The sequence below is a fragment of the Macaca mulatta genome, chromosome 1 (genome assembly GCF_049350105.2).
Source record: "Macaca mulatta isolate MMU2019108-1 chromosome 1, T2T-MMU8v2.0, whole genome shotgun sequence".
Taxonomy (NCBI): Eukaryota; Metazoa; Chordata; class Mammalia; order Primates; family Cercopithecidae; genus Macaca; species Macaca mulatta.
In genome coordinates this window covers 220,054,636-220,073,686 of record NC_133406.1, presented here as the reverse complement: position 1 = coordinate 220,073,686, position 19,051 = coordinate 220,054,636, and the positions used below count along the sequence as shown (strand labels likewise).

Sequence of the window (19,051 nt, the reverse complement as noted above, 5' to 3'; positions counted from 1 at the left end):
AATGTCTTCCTTTTATTTGTCAGCTCTGTTCCTGCTAGATTCCCACTATACTCTTGTGTTAAAACCAAAGTATGTTGCCATGTTATACTGCCAGCACACTAAGTAGAGATAACAGAGTAAGTTAAAAGTTGCATTTTGTGTATCAAAACATTCATAACAATTACTATCTTAAATGCTTGGAAATAATTTTTCAAGGTTAAACATTTGGGTTGACACTAAGCTCTGCTACCTTCAAGCAGACCTGCTGCATGTTGACAACCTTTACTTTTTCTGATATATCATTCTTTTAGTGCTGAGCAAATATTGCCATCAGATTTTTTTTTTTTCTTTCTGAGTTGTACTGAAGGGCTAGCCACTAGATTTCAAGAGAGAATAAAAACTTCATACAAAGCACACATAGATGAGAATCATTTCTCACTTAAGGCCCCAATGCTGCCCTTTTGAATTCATAAAACACTTCAGAGAAAGAAGTACAGACTTTAATGTCATTTATTATATAAAAAGGCAGTTTCTAGGAGATACACAGTCTGGGGCCTAAGCTGCTAAGCTCAAACACCTTTACACATCAATCATTCTCAGAATTATTCCTTTATGCTTCACCATCTGCCCCAATTAGAAATGGTAGTTATCAAGAATGCATCAGGATCAAAAGTTAGAGTTTCTGCAAAATTTCACACCAATCTTGTCAAATGCACCCAGCTAAGGATACAGTACTGATGATATCTCAGACTATTTGATAAACATCAAAAACAAAACACACACACACAAAAAAAAACAGGTCAGATAAACCCAGAGGTATGAGACACATGGTATAACTGAAAGGAAATAAAGATCATCAGATTGGAAAAATGCCAACAGGGAACAGTTGTTAAACCAGACAGTACTACTATAAGAACATAAATTGTAACTGAAACTTTAATATAGTAGCCCAGACAAAACAATTCTGTTAGAAAAATGTAGCAATCAGTCCGGCGCAGTGGCTCAAGCCTGTAATCCCAGCACTTTGGGAGGCCAAGACGGGTGGATCACGAGGTCAGGAGATCGAGACCATCCTGGCTAACATGGTGAAACCCCGTCTCTACTAAAAACTACAAAAAACTAGCCGGGTGTGGTGGCGGGCGCCTGTAGTCTCAGCTACTCGGGAGGCTGAGGCAGGAGAATGGCATAAACCTGGGAGGCGGAGCTTGCAGTGAGCTGAGATCTGGCCACTGCAGTCCAACCTCGGCGACAGAGCAAGACTCTGTCTCAAAAAAAAAAAAAAAAAAAAAAAAAAAAGTAGCAATCAAGTAATGCCTGATTTTTATAATTCAAGTTATATTCTACTGTTGACTTATGTAGATTAATAACTTATTAAATGGTTGGCTAAACCTCAGGTAAACAATTATATCACAAGATATTTAATTTAATCCATGCATTTGTACATAAACATTGCCAAGAACAAATGTTTCTGGATGTAATGAAAGGAAATTATGTCAAAATCAAGTAAGAGCCATAGATGCACATTAGGAGACAAAGTCAGAAAATGCCCATTTCCAAACCCTACTGCAAACACCAATAAATAAATATGCCTTGAGATTTGAATCTGGAAAATGGCAATACGATTTATTCCACACCTCTTTACCTGCTCCAAGACAAATATGTGTGAGTCTCAAATGAGCAACACAGAGATGTGAGAAAGTAACAATAATGCTTCAAAGGAAAAAAAGCTTTGAAAAGCTAACTGATAAATTGTTAGTCCAAGATAAAATAGTTAAAATTAAAACCCAGGTGAAAACACCCATGAAAAATTTTAAAATTATAATTGTATCTCTGGTTATAACTAAGATAAAGACACTGTTCTCAAATATTTATCTAGGTATTTTGAGTCCTTAATACATCTACTATACTTACAAAATCTTAGTATGTTCAATTAATCAATCTCTAATGCGCCCATATTTACACTCTGAGAATGAATTCACTGTTTGGAATAGCAATGCCTGGAAAACTGTGGTGTAGTGAACTTAGGAGACAAAAGAATCAGACTCTAGAGAGTACAAATCTGCTATGTATGAGCAAAGTTACTGTAGGAAAGTCTCTTAGTTTTGTTAAGGTTTTTCACGTATACAATGCCAGCCCTACCTAAAAATGTGATTATAGGATATACACCATGTAAAAGGACCCTAAAAACTATGTTATCGTCAATACCAAAGGATCAAAAGGAACTTTTAAAAAAGTGATATATAGGCCGGGCGCGGTGGCTCACGCCTGTAATCCCAGCACTTTGGGAGGCCGAGGCAGGCGGATCATGAGGTCAGGAGATCAAGACCATCCTGGCTAACACGATGAAACCCTGTCTCTACTAAAAATACAAAAAATTAGCCGGGCGTAGTGGTGGGCGCCTGTAGTCCCAGCTACTCAGGAGGCTGAGACAGGAGAATGGCGTGAATCCAGGAGGCAGAGTTTGCAGTGAGCCGAGATCGCGACACTGCACTCCAGCCTGGGTGATAGAGCGAGACTCTGTCTCAAAAACAAAAACAAAAACAAAAACAAAAAAAAGTGATATATAAACGTAAACATTTCACGTCCCTTTTTGTGTGTGAAAAACAATACAGATAATCAAATTTTTGGTATCCTTCAGAAGTAGCAACAGATGATGAATGATTTATATACTAAACACACAAAAAATCTAGGATCCTGTGCTAAAAGTTATGGGCTACACAAAAATAAATGACACCTGGTTTCTTTCTTTGAAAGACGGTACTTTAAGGAACTTTAAGATATAATGTACTCAAGGTCCACAATGTCAAAACTAAAAATGTCAAAATCTGGGGTTGATTAGTGAGCCATTTTCTTTTTTCAGGCGATATTAAAGTTTGAATTTTTTACCCACTGTCAGTTTTCAAAAAGGTATTAAGAAATTATACCCATCTCGGTTTTGCAATTTAATATACATCATTCCTATCTTATTCGGCGACTGTAACCTTAAATTCCACTGCTTACCTGGATAATCAAAGAAAATATGATTGATCAGTTTATCTCAAAAGTTAGTTAAAATAACTATAAATGGCAAATTACTTGTCTAGGTCCAATGCTCCTCTTAAGATATATTTTTTGGAGTGCTTTCTGTGATGTCCACAAAAAGACTACAAAGACAACTGATGAGTAATTTTATTTTATTTTTTAAAATTTTTTATTTTTTGGGACGGAGTCTTGCTCTGTCACGATCTTGGAGGGAGTGCAGTGGCACGATCTTGGCTCACTGCAAGCTCCGCCTCCCAGGTTCACGCCATTCTCCTGCCTCAGCTTCCCGAGTAGCTGGGACTACAGGCGTCCACCACCACGCCCGGCTAATTTTTCGTATTTTTAGTGGAGATGGGGTTTCACCGTGTTAGCCAGGATGGTCTCGATCTCCTGGCCTCGTGATCCACCTGCCTCAGCCTCCCAAAGTGCTGGGATTACAGGCGTGAACCACCGTCGCCCCGCCCATAATTTTATTTTAAAAATAACTAAAGACATGCTATTTCGTGGTAATTTCTAACAGATAAGCACTTTACTATCCAGTGAAGGACACTTAGGTTTGAAAACTACGTAGCTGCATATGACATTTTAAAATCATTAGCATGCATTAAAAATATTTTATAGTAAGTCTGTTGCAGCAGCAGTTTTTGTGGTTTTTTTTTTTTTTTTTAGACAGTCTTGCTCTGTCACCCAGGCTGGAGTGCAGTGGCATGATCTTGGCTCACTACAGCCTCTGTCTCCTGGGTTCAAGCAATTCTTGTGCCTCAGCCTTCTGCGTAGTTGGGATTACAGACATGTAATCCCAGGCTAATTTTTGTTTGTTTGTTTTTTTTTTTGTTTTGTTTTTAAATTTTTATATTTTTGTAATTTTGTATTTTTGTATTTTTAGTAGACACAGGGCTTCGCCATGTTGGCCAGGCTGGGCTCGAACTCCTGGCATCATGTGATCTGCCCACCTCAGCCTCCCAAAGTGCTGAGATTACAGGCGTGAGCCACCGTACCTAGCCTGTTGCAGAAAAGTTTGTATTAGAAGTCATGGCTAATTAAGATAATAATGGGGCATACCACATAGATTTTAATATTATTAGGTGATAATTAATTATAAGATAATTTGGAGAACTAAAAAAAGTTATTTGAAGTATGGAATCAGAAACTGCAAAGAGTAGGGGAGTAGGGCTGTTGCTTTTTTCCAAACAGCATTATTTTTGTTACTGTTTTTTTGAGACAGAGCCCCGCTCTGTTGCCCAGGCTGGAGTGCAGTGGTGCGATCTTGGCTCACTGCAGCCTCTGTCTCCAACTTCTGCTTCCCAGGCTCAGGCAATCCTCCCACCTCAGTCTCTCAAGTACCTGGTACTACAGGTGTGTGCCGTCATGCCCGGCAAATTTTTGTATTTTTTGTAGGGACAGGATTTCACCATGTTGCCCAGGCTGGTCTTGAACTCCTGGACTCAAGCGATCTACCCGCTTTGGCCTCCCAAAGTGCTGGGATTACAGGCATGAGCCACTGTGCCTGGCCATTTTTGTTTCTTTATATGTTGATATTTATGTCCTGTGACATTCCCATCTGTATCTATATCAATATACCAAGGTAAGCTGGGCACATTAAGTGGAGAATGTCTGTTATCTAGGAGACAGGCTGGAAGAATAACTTGCCTTAAGGCTTAACATATCAACATTATCCTGAGAAATCAAAATTTCACTTAAAAACTAGCTTCTGACATAGAACAAAACTGCTTAATAAAAGTAAATTAAATAATTAAAGTTGATATTTTTGGAGCTACTACAAATTCTAGATAATGTCTCACTTCTAGTCACATTACTTTGAATGTACCAGAATAACTCACTGATCTCACATATGTAGGTATACAGAGGAGTGGTATACACTGTGATAAAGTTACTTTTAAAAATTATTTTCTATTTTCAATAATTTAAAAGAGACGTCACTTACTCTAAACTCACAATATTTCCTTTTTGTTGTAACTAGTTATTAGCAAACAATGACTAGCAAGCTGGTAGTGAAAAGTGACAATATACATTGGAAGAGGATTTATACATTTTGTGAGCCACCTATCAACAAAATTGGGCAATATGATAATAACCACAGATGCTGTTATCCACAGAATATTCAAAACAGCATCAACATTATTTCAAATATTTGGCAAAACAAAGATAAACCAAAACCAAAACGAACAATAATACAAATAAAAATTCAACATTAAAAAAGGAAATAATATTGAAAAAAAGGTATAAAATGGTTTCTAGAAAGCTGCTTTCTAAGACGTGCTGGTGAGGTAACTCAAGATTTAAAAAAATTTTAATTTAGTATTTCCTGAAAATAGATAAATGTGTGAGAAACAGAGTATCTCACATACACAGGTCTCTAAAATGGTGATGGTAATGACTCAATAAACAGTATGCTTCAAATTCAGGTGGTTTTCAGTAGTTTTTACAAAGTCTACAACACACTGTAGGCATTCAAGTATATTCTATCACTGTTTGGTTGCAGGAAAATAATCAAATAATTTAAATATCTACAAAGTGACATTTGTTGTCAGACAATGTAGTCTTAATTCAAAGCAGGTTTCAAAAGTTGCCATTTCAGAAATAAAAAGGTGATGGAGAAACAAAAAGCGTCACCTTACATAAAATGAAGTAACAGGGTGATCTGCAAATGTACATCAAACCCCAAGCTCCTCCAGAATGTTAGATTTATTGCTCTCTATGCCATTCTAACTTGGGGAAAAGAGGTATTCAACATCGTTGGCAACTTTCCCCATGCTTTCTGAATTCTACAAAGCATGGAGTAGGCAGAGTCTGCCGAATCTTGCACAGTGCAGTGCCCCAGCATAACTCCACTGGTGATGCCACTTCCACCGCTGAAGAGCCTGCCACTGGAGGTGTAACAGCAATCTGCAGTTTACCGATACTGTACTCTTTTGTACTTGTCATTTGTTCAAATTTTGACTTAATAATCAATAGTAAATAAAAAGAGTGTAACAGAAAATATTGTAACACCAGAGACTATTATTACAAAAAACAAAGCGTTCAGCGCACCCCTAGAGGCAGGCTCTTCACGGGTGGGTGTGACATCGCCAGCGGAGGGCAAGTTGGGGCTTTGCTCTGTTCCAGAATTGGCAATCCATGCCTGCTCTGCACTTTGCAAATCTGTAGAAACAAACACAAGACATGATCATTAGCTGAATGTCATCAGAGATCTCCAGTATATCAGGACACCTCAAAACAAAACAGGAATCTTATCAAGACTGGCGCTCTCTCTCTCTATTTTTTTTTCAGAGACAGGGTCTTGCTTTGTTGCCCAGACTGGAGTGCAGTGGCATGATCATGGCTCACTGCAGCCTGGACCTCCTGTTCTTGTTTTGTCAGCCAGACTGGAGTACAGTTGCATGATCATGGCTCTGGACCTCCTGGGGTCAAGTAATCCTCCCACCTCAGTCTCCCGAGTAGCCAGGACTAGGACTATAAGCATGCGCCAGCATGCCTGGCCTATTTTATTTCTTTTCTTTTCTTTTTTTTTTTTTTTGTGGTAGAGACAGGGTCTCTCTTAGTTGCCAGGCTGGTTCTGAACTCCTGACCTCAGGTGATCCTCCTGCCTTGACCCCACAAAGTGCTAGCATTACAGGCCTGAGCCACCATCCCCGGCCATGGTTGGCACTATTTTTAAACCTATTTGCAGGTCACCTCAATTGAAAAAATGGGGGAAAAAAAATCAAGACCAAATTAATGCAGACTAGCTTCTGTCAAGTAAAAACAACTCAAGTGTATTCTTTATTTGCTTTAATATGAGTATGGAAAGGATAGTCTTTGCCTCTTCTTCTTCTTGACTAGAATCAACGAACAAAAGCTGCTGTCTTGCCGTGAGGTAGGATTTCATGGAGTCTGTGCCAGTGTCTAACTAAGTGAGTTGTAGGGAACTTGCACTTACAGGCACGCCTCTTCCACCAGGTGTCTGCCTTCCAAAATCAGCAAAGGCTGGTGTAAAGTCTGGTCCTCGAGGCAAAATCCGAGGATCCAGAGTTCGCATTGGCAATTTGGGTTGGTTGATCTGCATGAAGAAGCAAAAGAAAGCTTAATACATGTTCCAGAGCATTCCCTGCCACAAAAGATAACAAAAAATTTGACTGAAAGGTTACATCAGCTTAAACGGTAAGCACACGGTAAGCATCAGCTTCGGAACCAGCAGAAGCCCAACCTCATCCATGGCAGGTTCTCCTGGGCTATCCTTAGAGCCATTAGGCTAAAACAATGGTTTTCCGACACCCTGAGAATGATTTAGGCCTTAAATTTCCAAGTAGGGGCTATACATAATCAGTAGATTGGCTCACTAGATACTGAGGACCAACTGAAAGGCACAAGACATTTTGAGATCCTCTACGCTAGCGTCAAATTTTAGAAATAAAAAAAAAATATTCACCAGGACATAGAGCACTTGCCTATAGGAATCCTGCTACTGCTCATTTTAGTTTTGATGCTGTAGACTTATGGTTAGTAAAGAATGTATTATGAGTGGACAATAAGTATTAAAGGAGATATATTTCATGGGTGATGATTCATTTAAAATTTCACTGTCTGCCTTGTTAATCTGAGATATCTGACTTTGAATAAGCATGTAATGTGACTATGGACGACACAAAGTTAAGCAGACCAGTGAGAAGTCAACTAATTAAGTGTCCAAAGTCATAAACAGATAAGGCAGCAGGACAGGCAGGAATATTTTCTAAGAGGATAATCTAATTTGGTGGATATAACACTTGACTTCTGAGGTACTGAAGTAGCCTCAAATTAGCACCATTAATCAATCATTCAGCTGTCCTCACATAACTATCTAGGAGAGAAGACTTAGATACCACCAATAGAAGTAAGAAGACCTATTGCTATAAGAAAGTAAAATAATATAAATGAGTTCTGGATAAGCAGCTCCTGGACATCTTTATTACCCCATTTATGCCGGAGGCTGCAAATTTTTTTGCGTGAAAAATCAGATCTTGGTTATGACCTTGAGCAGTAGGATACAAGTAACTCCCACAAGCTTAGCATTCCAATAATGAAACACTAGGCATAAATCAGTTAAGAGGTAGATATGATTCCATAAGATAGTTAATCTCTACATTTTACATTTTTGTTCCTCTACAAAACAAGAATACTTCAAGCTTAGTCATCAGCTCTGGTTTATCTTTGATTTCCATGAAATTACTTTAGTAGATCTGACTTTACTCCTTTTAATTTAGTAAACAAATATTGACTGTACTAATTTGCTGTGTGCACCATTAAGATCAGATGCAAAGAGGAAGGATGCCTGTTTGCACAAGATTGGGGAATTCAATCACTGGAGGTATCTATCAGGGAAATTTTGAGATACATATTATTTGAATCATGTTGACTCTCACTTATGTTTGATCTGCCAAATACCTTCCTAGATTTCTGACCTGTCCTCAATGCCGATAGAATTCCATAATGAACTTTTAGAACAATGAGGAAAGACCCCTGTATCAATTTAGCCATATGTTTCCCCCAACAAACACAAAATTTTTATATCACCAAAAAACAGCCATAATAAGCAGATAAATCAATTAATAAACATTAAAAAAACACTAGTCCAATATGGGCCAAATCCCAAAATGACTGTAACCTATAAGGAACTCCAAATCCAACAGTGTTTAGGGAAACAAATTCTTAAACATTAGATATTGTTATATCATTTGGTCTAACAATTACTAAAAACTGCTGATACTTCACATATTTGCACTTATAGTTAAAATCAGTTCCCACCAAAAAGAACTAGTTTTCTCTGAGTATGCAGCTTACCTTGTCAAGAACCACATCACTGATAGGAGGCAGGCCCTCTGGTTTTTGTATACAGGCTGGCATGAACTGGAAGTCCAGCAGAAACTCCCTGTCATACTGCTTCTTACCTTCAGTATCAGTAGGCTTCCAGGATTCTAGAAAGAGGAATACAGGCAGACAACTGTTTATAGGGCATTATATTATATATGTCATGCACTGCAAAACAACATTTCCATCAACAGCAAACTGCATATACAACGGTGGTCCCATAAGGCTATAATGAAGCTGAAAGGTTCCTATTGCCTAATGACACTGTAACTATCCTAATATGGCAGCACAATGCATTATTCACATGTATGTGTTAATGGTAGTGTAAACAAACCTACTGTGCTGCCAGTCACTTAAAAGTATAGCACATACAATCAAGTGTAACACATAATACTTCATAGTAATAAGAAATAACTATGTTACTGGCTTACGTACCTACTACACTATACTTTTTAATCACTAGAGTATATTCCTTCTACTTATTAAAAAAAAAGTTAACTGTAAAACAGCCTCAGGCAAGTCCTTCAGGAAATATTCCAGAGGAAGGCACCGTTATCATAGAAGATGACAGCTCTATGAATATTATCGCCCCAGAAGACCTTCCAGTGGGACAAGATCTGGAGGTAGAAGACAGTGATGTTGATGATCTTGACCGTGTATAGGCCTAGGCTAATGCGTGTGTTTGTGTCTTAGTTTTTAACAAAAATTCTTAAGTAAAAAGATAAATAATTTTAAAAATAGAAAAAAGCCTATAGAATAAGGACATAAAGAAACAAGGCCAGGGATGGTGGTTCACACCTATAATCCCAGTACTTTGGGGGCCAAGAGTTTGAGACTAGCCTGGGCAATGTAGTAAGACCTAATCTCTAGGAAAAAAAATCTTTTTAAATTAGCTGGGCGTGGTGACGTGCAACTGCAGTCCCAGCTATCAGGTGGCTGAGGTGGGAAGATCACTCAAGTCCAGGCGGCTGAGGCTGCAGTGAGCTATGATTGCACCACTGCACTCCAGCCTGGGTAACAGAGTAGGAGATTCCATCTCAAAAAAAAAGAAAAAGAAAAAGAAAAAAGAAAGAAATATTTTTGCATAGCTGTACAGTGTGTTTTAAGCTAAACATTATTACAAAAGTAAAAAAGTTAAAAAATTTTAAAAGTTTATCAAGTAAAAAGGTTACAGTAAGCTAAGAATAAATTCATTATTAGAGAAAGTACAAATTTTAAAATAAATGTAGTGTGCCCTAATGTTTTTAAAATCTACACCAGCGTACAGTAATGACCTAGGTCTTTACATTCACTCACCACTCACCCAGAACAACTTCAAGTCCTGCAATCTCCATTCATGGTAAGTGCCCTATACAGTGTAACATTTTAAAACTTTTATATAGTATTTTTACTATACCTTATCTATGTTTAGTTATATTTAGATATACAAATACTTACCATTATGTTACAACTGCCTACTATTCAGTATAGTAACATGCTGTACAAGTTTGCAGTCTAAGAGCAGCAGGCTATACTATACAGCCTAGTTGTGTAGTAGGCTAGAACATCTAGGTTTGTGTAAATACTCTTTTGTTTGCACAAGGAAGAAACTGCCTAATGATGCATTTCTCAGAACAAATCACCGTCATTAAATGATGCGTGACTTACATCCCCTCAGAGTACAAAACACTTTCCAGTATTTATCTCTTCATGAACAAACACAAAATAGAAGGGAACAATGAAATACAGTCAGGAAATATGTGAAGATTTTAAACCATCACTTGTTCTTTCATCCCTTCTAAATACCTTTGAGTAGTAAAATAATCTAAAGCACGTAGGAATCATTTCACATACACACTAACCAACCTTTGGCCAGGGACATATAATAATCTTCACTAAATAAACTACCAAGCCCTTAAATAACTAAGAAATAAGAAACCTGATAAAACCCTTGGCTTCAATGAAAACGGATAGTTTGGTTGTTCACTTGGAAATGTTATTTTAGAGAAAAAAAAAAGCAAAAGGACACAAAACACAGAAACAACTTATTTAAGATAATGAAATGTCTAAGCAGTTAGATACTAAGTTTTCTTCCTTGCCTGTAATTTCATCTAAAAAAAAAAATCACAGTTTTCTTATTTTAATTAATAAAACTCATCAAAATCAGACTCCAGATTACTTCCTGATAGCAGATTGGATCCTCTTTATATTAGAGGTTCCTAATGTGTAGGTTATAGACCCACTGATGGTCTTTGAGAATATTCCAGATGTTTTCCACCATATCTTTATTACCTATTATATTTATTAAAAAGTAGACAGTTTATTGGGATCTAAATTTCAAACTGTTTTTGTTCCAATTTCTACTGTCTTTTTTCAATTACTGCTGTTAAATACTACAAGAGCAAAAGGTAGTTGGTCAATTATAGTCAGGGCCTATATTGTAAAACTGATGGATGAAAAGAATTAAAATATAATATGAAATATAACTAACATAAATTATGCAATATACAAAATGTTAAAACAAAATAAAATAATATAAAAATATAATTTACATAGTCTAAAAATAGCAATAGTGTTTCCATTTTCTTAAGACACACTGGCGATGGCTACAAGTACTCTGTGACCTGGTACAAGCCTAGATCTTTTTCTTTATTTTTGAACACAGTATACAAGCCTAAGTTGACAAAAGCAATTCAGTACACTCAGTCCTAGGGTTTTTTAAAAAAACTTTTACAACAGCATAAATTTACAATTTCATAAAGCCCATTAACAGGAGTTTACTGGTAGTGAAAGATCAGTATATCAAAGTGGTAAGGGCTGGGCGTGGGAGCACTTTGGGAGGCTGAGGCAGGAGGAGTGCTTGAGCATAGGAGTTTGAAAGCAGCCTGGCCAACATAGAGAGACCCTCCCTCTGTAAAAAATAAAAAATAAATAAAAGAATTTAAAAATAATATAAAATAAAGTGATAAGTAATAGTCATTGGTTTTCAAACATCTCTGACTACAACTCACAGTAAGACATAAAATGACCTCATGACCCAGGAGAATCATACACGCATACATAACTACTAAGTTTCCAAACTGATACTTATTCTCACTACATGTAATAGACAGACATTTTTTCATTATATTATCCTTTTTAAAAATGTTGGTTGTGACCTATAAATTTCACAATCTATTAAATAGTATTAAACCCAACGGTTTGAAAAACACCTATCTAGGTTATCTTTGAGGTCTGGTATTTTACATTTGAACCCTACCTCCTGCAAAACTTAGTCTAGATGTGGCAGACTAAGGAAAACTTTTCACTTACTCCAAACTTTTTTTTTTTTTTTTTGAGATGGAGTTTCGCTCTTGTTGCTCAGGCTGGAGTGCAATGGTACAATCTCGGCTCACTGCAAGCTCTGCCTCCTGGGTTCAAGCGGTTCTCCTACCTCAGCTTCCCAAGTAGCTGAAATTATAGGCATGTGCCACCATGCCCAGCTAATTTTGTATTTTTAGTAGAGACGGGATTTCTCCATGTTGGTCAGGCTGGTCTCGAACTCCTGATCTCAGGTGATCCGCCCGCCTTGGCCTCCCTAAGTGCTGGGATTACAGGCGTAAGCCACCATACCCAGCCCAAACTTTCTATCAAAGGAACCATCTTTCCTCACAGATCCACACCAAATCTCTCCATATATCTCAAAGTCAGTCACGGTTCATATAGTATTACGTCACAGGTTTAATCCATTTGATGGTGTCTTAAGATAAATCCTCCAGGGTTTGTATTTGTTTACCATATGTTTATCAAATATATTCCTTATTTACTTGTTTATCATACAGATTTACCGCAGGGGACCTCCCATATTGCAGGTACTCAATATCTTGTTTCAGAGTTCAGTTCTACAGAGTGATTTCTGTCAACAGAGTTCGAGTCTTATGAAAGATGACTAACGCCATCTCAAGGAATGTGGTAATATCTCTAGATCCTTTTCAATTAAAACAAATAGAATAATTTTTAAAATCAAACTGCACCCACTAGCCTGGAACTGATTCCCTCTGCCAGATGCTCTTCCATTGCCAGTAAAAGGGGAATACCAGTGTCGGGTATCATTTCCATCAATACAGAACTCTCTGGATTTGCTAGTCACTAACTTAGGCTTGATGATCTGTCCTGTAAATATTATATTGTGATAAACCTCTTTCTTCCATCCAGTATCTCTCTATCAAAAGGCAACATTTCTCTAAGGTTGCAGTAGAGGGAAAAGAGGTAAATAGGAAGGCAGGTATAAACTTACCTGGTTTAAATGGAAACGTGAGCCCATCACCAGAACTATCGGTGGAACCTGAATTAGCATCTATTCCTTCACCCTCAGAAACACTCTCAGCACCATTACGTACTGGCTCAGCCTCTTCTCCATTTTCTTCCACAGCTTTCACTTTTTTTAGGTCAGAGGGGTCTCTTTCAGGATGAAACCCCTGGCTCATTTTATCTTGTTCAGATTCAAGTACTTTGTCAACTGAAAGTTCCTCTTCGGCTTTAGGCTAAATAATAAATGAACAAAGAGGTTACATTTTTTTCATGGGTGTAAATATACACAAAAACATACATCAACCCCCTTCAAACAGCAAAGGAAAACATGTCACTCAAGATAAGAATGTCTGTGTTCAGCATGTTGTATTAGAATGGTGAGTTTTAAAAAAATACTTTTCTCATTTCAGCACCTAGGAAAAGGAAGACAATTCAAATGGCTGCTGAAATGCTTTAACATGAGACTAATAATATCCAAATGTACCAAAGGTTAGAATGGAAAGAACTGTTAATCCATGGAACTTTACGAACATGAAAGAGTCCTAGTCAGAAATCTAAAACGAGCACTACACTACCCTTGCCATGAAAGCTCCACAAATATAAAAAGAAACACTGGAGGGTATTTTTTATACTGTCCTCTGGCTGTGGAATTGAGGGTCTGGAGAAGTGCTCAAAGCATCTAAGTTTTACAAAGCTGATCATATCTCATTTTACAAAAAGGCCACTTGCTAGTTAAAATCTATTTTGTTATTTGTTCTTAGACTTCTCTGAGGCTGGGACCATATAGAAAAATCTTGTATAGCCAAAAAAAAAAAAAAAAAAGAGAGAGAAATCTGGGATCTGGAATATCACACCTATTTTCAGAAGGCAAAAAAGAACTGAAGTTATTCCTTAGATTATTTTTGACCATCTTAGTGTCAGATATCAAACAAAAATGGTTTTGTAAAGGCCTCATGAATCTTCAAAACTCCTTGAGGCAAAGTTCTCCACGAACTCCTTTTTCATGAAGGGTAAGCACTCTGAAAACAATCCTCTGAAACAAGTACTCAGAGGTGTTCTAATTGATAAATTCACACGAGGAGAAGAGCCAAGAATTGGAGCTGGTTCAGCAGAGGATAGTGTAAAGTAGTGTCATATATAGCAGAAAGTAGTTCACCCCAAATAATCTATGAAATTACATTTAAAACAATTTTTGAGTGACAAATACTTCTTTGTTAGATAGTATTAAAACAGATATAATACTAGCAAATTTTATTTTGCCATATAACAGATCATGGTTGAAAAGCCAATAAATTGTTTAATGTTATTAATAGAAACAGTTTTTAGACTCTGTTTCTAATAACGGAAATAAAAAGTTCATGCAAATATGCACAAACCCCACCCCACCCCCATTCCCCCGACTAATCCATGGAAAAAGATAGTACATAAAAATCCTCAAAAGACAGACAGACATAAAATTCCAAAAAAATAAGTTTGGAAACAATTTATTTTATAAAGCATGGCAGAAAGTTGGTATCATTTAAACATTGAAAAAACCAGATCTACCAAATTTGAATCATGAATCAGCAGCCTCATTTTTAAAAATTTTAGACTCTAGTATAGTCTAATTATAATAATCTTATAATACCATCTCATAATTAAGTACAGGTCATCAAGAAGACATTTAATAAATCTGGGATATGAGTATGTTAATGGTATTTAACTTATTAAAGAGCAACCTAACCAAATTATACAATGATACAGAATTCTTATTTCAGATCTTATAAAATGTGAAAAAGTTTTTTTTAGAGAATACAGCGCATCCTCTTCTCTGTATCTACAATCAACAACCGTCTATCACATAGAAACGGAGGCTACATTACTCAGAAATTTAATTTCTAACTGGAAAAGGAAGTATAAAGAAACAAGTTTTATGAATAACAAACCATAATTCAGAGAACACGGAATCACTGAATTATCTCAGGTGTATTACTATGAGGGGTATTTGAAGAGAATAACAAAAATAGCTTAATTAAATATTATGGGTTTTTTGTTTTGTTTTGTTTTTAGCAGGATAAAATCCTAGTCAACTAGTCTGTAAGCGTCTAACAGTTCCTAAATTGTTTACGCAGAAAACCAGATTTAAGAAAAAGATCACTTCACTGGCTGGACAGCCAAAGGTAAACCTTTTATAGGAACCTGTTAAGAATTCACTTGACAGAACTCTATGCTTAATGCAATGAGTTTTTTAAAAGTGCTAGAAAATCAGACTGGCAACTATGCATATAATAATTGATGAAATGCTCTAAAATTTTAAAATTTATTTTAAGATACTTTGCCCAGCAATTTTAACATGAAATCATCCTTCATCCTTACTTTTCTAGGCTATAATTTTTTTTTTTTTTTTTTTTTTTTTTTTTTTTGAGACGGAATCTCGCTCTGTCATCCAGGCTGGAGTCAGTGGTGCGATCTTGGCCCACTGCAATCTCCACCTCCCAGGTTCAAGCGATTCTCCTGCCTCCAGCCTCCAGAGTAGCTGGCATTACAGGCATGCACTACCATGCCTGGCTAATTTCTGTATTTTTAGTAGAGACAGGGTTTCACCATGTTGGTCAGGCTGGTCTCAAACTCCTGACCTCGTGATCTGCCCACCTCAGCCTCCCAAAGTGCTGGGATTACAGGCGTGAGCCACCGCGCCCAACCTCTAAGCTATAATTTTGATAAATATCTTTAATAATGCAACAACCTAATATGTAACCCAAATAAGCTGATACCAGAAACAAACTAGTTTAAAAGCTGAGAAAATAAATCTAAGAAAGGGGGAGCTTGATTAGTGGAAATGAACACAATGGCATCCAGTATTTACTACACTATGCCAACGAAAGCTCAGTTTTAGGAAAGACAGAAAAAAGAATTTCTGAAAGAAGTCAGTGTATAAAAAAAACAAATATTTTTTTGTCTTGCTTTAGTTTTTAAAAATTTTTTAGGTTACTTTATTTTTTTGAGACAGTCTCGCTCTGTTGCCCAGGCTGGAGTGCACTGGCACAATCTTGGCTCATTGCAACCTCCGCCTTCCAGGTTCAAGTGGTTCTCCTGTCTCAGCCTCCTGAGTAGCTGGGATTACAGGTGAGCACCACCATGGCCAGATAATTTTTTTTATTTTTAGTAGAGATGGGGTTTTGTCATGTTGGCCAGGCTGGTCTCGAAATCCTGGCCTCAAGTGATCCTCCTGCCTCAGCCTACAAAAGTGCTAGAATTACAGGCATGAGCCCCTGCGCTCAGCCTTGTCTTAAAGTATAAAGTTAAGAAAAAGTGATTGGTTCAAAATAAGTCAAAACAGTTCTTGTGTTTGAAGAGTAACAAGCTAAAGAAGCTTTATAGCCAACTCCGGCCCAAGGGCCAATTCTGGCTCACCACCTGCTTTTGCACAGCATACAAGGTAAGGATGATTTTTATATTTGTAATATCTGAAAAAATCTGGAAAAATATTTCCTGGCATACAAATTCAGATTTCAAGGTCTATCAATAAAGTTTTGTGAAGATACAACCATGCTTCTTTCATTTACACATTGTTGATGGCTGCTTTTAAGCTACAGTGGCAGATCTGAGGAATTGTAACAGCATAAAATATTTACTATCTGGACCTTTACACAAAAAGTTTGCTGAACCTCAAGCTGAAGATTAGGATGAATATTTGAAGGCATGGGAGGAGCGGCCTATCTAATATTCAATAATGCTTAGAAATCCAACATGAAGTATAAGATAAGAAAAATAACAAAAAAACAGCTGAATCTAAAACGAAATCAGGATTGTATGTGATCCCCATGCCTCTGGAAGGTATTTTATTCTCTGTAGGAGCAACATTTCCTTGTTCAGCTGCAAAAGGAGTGCACCTCTATATCTTACTGCCAGTTTTTACACCCTAATAACCACAATGAAATCACACCCATCAACATTTTAGTGGTTGCTATGAGACTAACAGTGACATCAACACAGCATCATGTAACAGCAATGACAGCACAGGGAAAGTAACCAAGGGGTACTGTTAGATGCCCAAAGAAGGTAAGAATTATAACTTGCTAGAAAAGCCGAATGAATTAAACACGCTCAAAGTTATCTTAAGAAAATTTTTACATTTTAATATTATCATGTTAAACCTTGAGTAAAATTATTTTTAAAAAGTAGCTAAAAGAATAGTCAAAAAAGGGAAAAAGCTACATACAGATTTATATTGCTCTTCATTTATAAGCTTCAATACATAATGCTAAGGATGTTGAGATTACAGACAAGGAAATTGTTACAGTAATCCTTAGGACTGATTTGCCCTTGTTTCTTCCTCACATTCATCTCTTGGACTTGGTATGTTTTAATCTAAAGCAAAATCTGGCATGCCTTATTTTAAGACAGACAAACCACATGAAGAAAAGTTATGTTTCTGGGACGCAGTTAACAGATCACAGATTCAAAATGAATTTCTTTATAATGTACTAGATTAATTCTACCACCATTACTAATGGCATTTTTAAAAACTCTCCATTTTTGTTTACCAGATTATCTTTCTATCAAGTTAATACAAAGAAAATTTCTAGTTGGGGGAAGAGAAGAGTTAACCAAAAATTGTCATTTTATTTATTTATTTGAGATAATGTTCAGCTCTGTTGCCCAGGCTGGAGTGCAGTGGCATGATCACATCTCACTGCAGCCTCAACCTCCAGGGCTCAAGCAATCCTCCCACCTGAGCCTCCCAAGTAGCTGGGACCACAGGTATGCACCACCATGTCTAGCTAATTTTTTAAAAACATTTTTGTACAGTCAGGGTCTCCCTATATTGCCCAGGCTGGTCTCAAACTCCTGGGTTCAGGTGATCATCCTGCCTTCACCTCACAAAGTGCTGGGATTACAGCTGTGAGCCACTGTGCCTGGCCAAGTTTGTTATTTTAAAAGAGGTATTTTGAAAGAAAAACAAGAATTCAATGAAATCAAACATGCTACTAAAAATCTTTTTAAAATTCTAATATAAAATGGACTTAAAACAATTGGTCTCTGAGCTTGATATATTAAGTTTTGCTTAAAAAACTATTTCAAGAAATAGGTATAAACACACACCTGTCTATGAAATGGCACCACTGCTCTCAATATGAACTTAAGAGATTTGCTTACCTCCAATTCTGCCTCTAACATCTCTTCAGTGGTTCGGGTCCGATCTTTTGGTTTCTTCCATGTCTTTGGTACAGTTATAGCTATTTGAGCTGAAATACAAGATCAGGCCCATTACTTGCCACTGCAAAGTCATTCTGAGAAATATTAGGTCTAAGTGATATCTATATTCACATTCAGCAGGATAAAAGAGAACTTCACCTACACCAAATAAATAGTTGGCTGATAAAGTGAACAACTCTGTAGTAGCCCAGAGATTGCAACGTCAAGTGCTGTGGGTACAAACTCATAGCTTTCTAACCAGTGGCCTGCGTTCTTCCCATTTCATGGTTAGAAATACCCCAGCATGTAATTCAACATGTGATGAGTATGCACATAAGAAAACTGACTTGTGATCCAATTCTAGACTTGGGTCTACTTCTATTAATCAACTATGTAAACTTAAGCAAGTTAGGCCGGGCGCGGTGGCTCAAGCCTGTAATCCCAGCACTTTGGGAGGCCGAGACGGGTGGATCACGAGGTCAGGAGATCGAGACCATCCTGGCTAACACGGTGAAACCCCGTCTCTACTAAGAAATACAAAAAACTAGCCGGGCGAGGTGGCGGGCGCCTGTAGTCCCAGCTACTTGGGAGGCTGAGGCCGGAGAATGGCGTGAACCCGGGAGGCGGAGCTTGCAGTGAGCTGAGATCCGGCCACTGCACTCCAGCCTGGGCTACAGAGTGAGACTCCGTCTCAAAAAAAAAAAAAAAAAACTTAAGCAAGTCACAGCTCTCAGGCCCCTACATTATTCAGCTATAA

The 19,051-nt window shown here is 37.3% G+C and overlaps 1 protein-coding gene and 1 long non-coding RNA gene across 33 annotated transcripts in view; one reads left to right on the top strand and one right to left on the bottom strand.

Annotated features, from left to right (window-relative positions):
* Nucleotides 1-19,051, bottom strand: part of EIF4G3 (eukaryotic translation initiation factor 4 gamma 3) — a 375,758-nt gene that overhangs the window by 74,343 nt on the left and 282,364 nt on the right. For 25 of the 32 annotated variants that reach the window (XM_077971386.1, XM_077971367.1, XM_077971281.1 and 22 more), the window contains 4 exons: nucleotides 18,256-18,344; nucleotides 13,103-13,349; nucleotides 8,821-8,954; nucleotides 6,941-7,060 (listed from right to left, as the gene is read on the bottom strand). In XM_077971386.1, coding sequence (XP_077827512.1) covers nucleotides 6,941-7,060; nucleotides 8,821-8,954; nucleotides 13,103-13,349; nucleotides 18,256-18,344 — 590 coding nt within the window. Of the gene's footprint in view, nucleotides 1-6,051; nucleotides 6,163-6,940; nucleotides 7,061-8,820; nucleotides 8,955-13,102; nucleotides 13,350-18,255; nucleotides 18,345-19,051 lie in introns of all 32 variants that reach the window. The other 7 variants (XM_077971264.1, XM_015130013.3, XM_015130031.3 and 4 more) reach the window with 1 other exon arrangement.
* The window catches only part of LOC144335692 (uncharacterized), a 36,534-nt gene continuing 34,567 nt past the window's right edge, over nucleotides 17,085-19,051 (top strand). The window contains exon 1 of the long non-coding RNA XR_013406751.1: nucleotides 17,085-17,157. This is a non-coding gene — a long non-coding RNA (uncharacterized LOC144335692). The remainder of the gene's footprint in view (nucleotides 17,158-19,051) is intronic.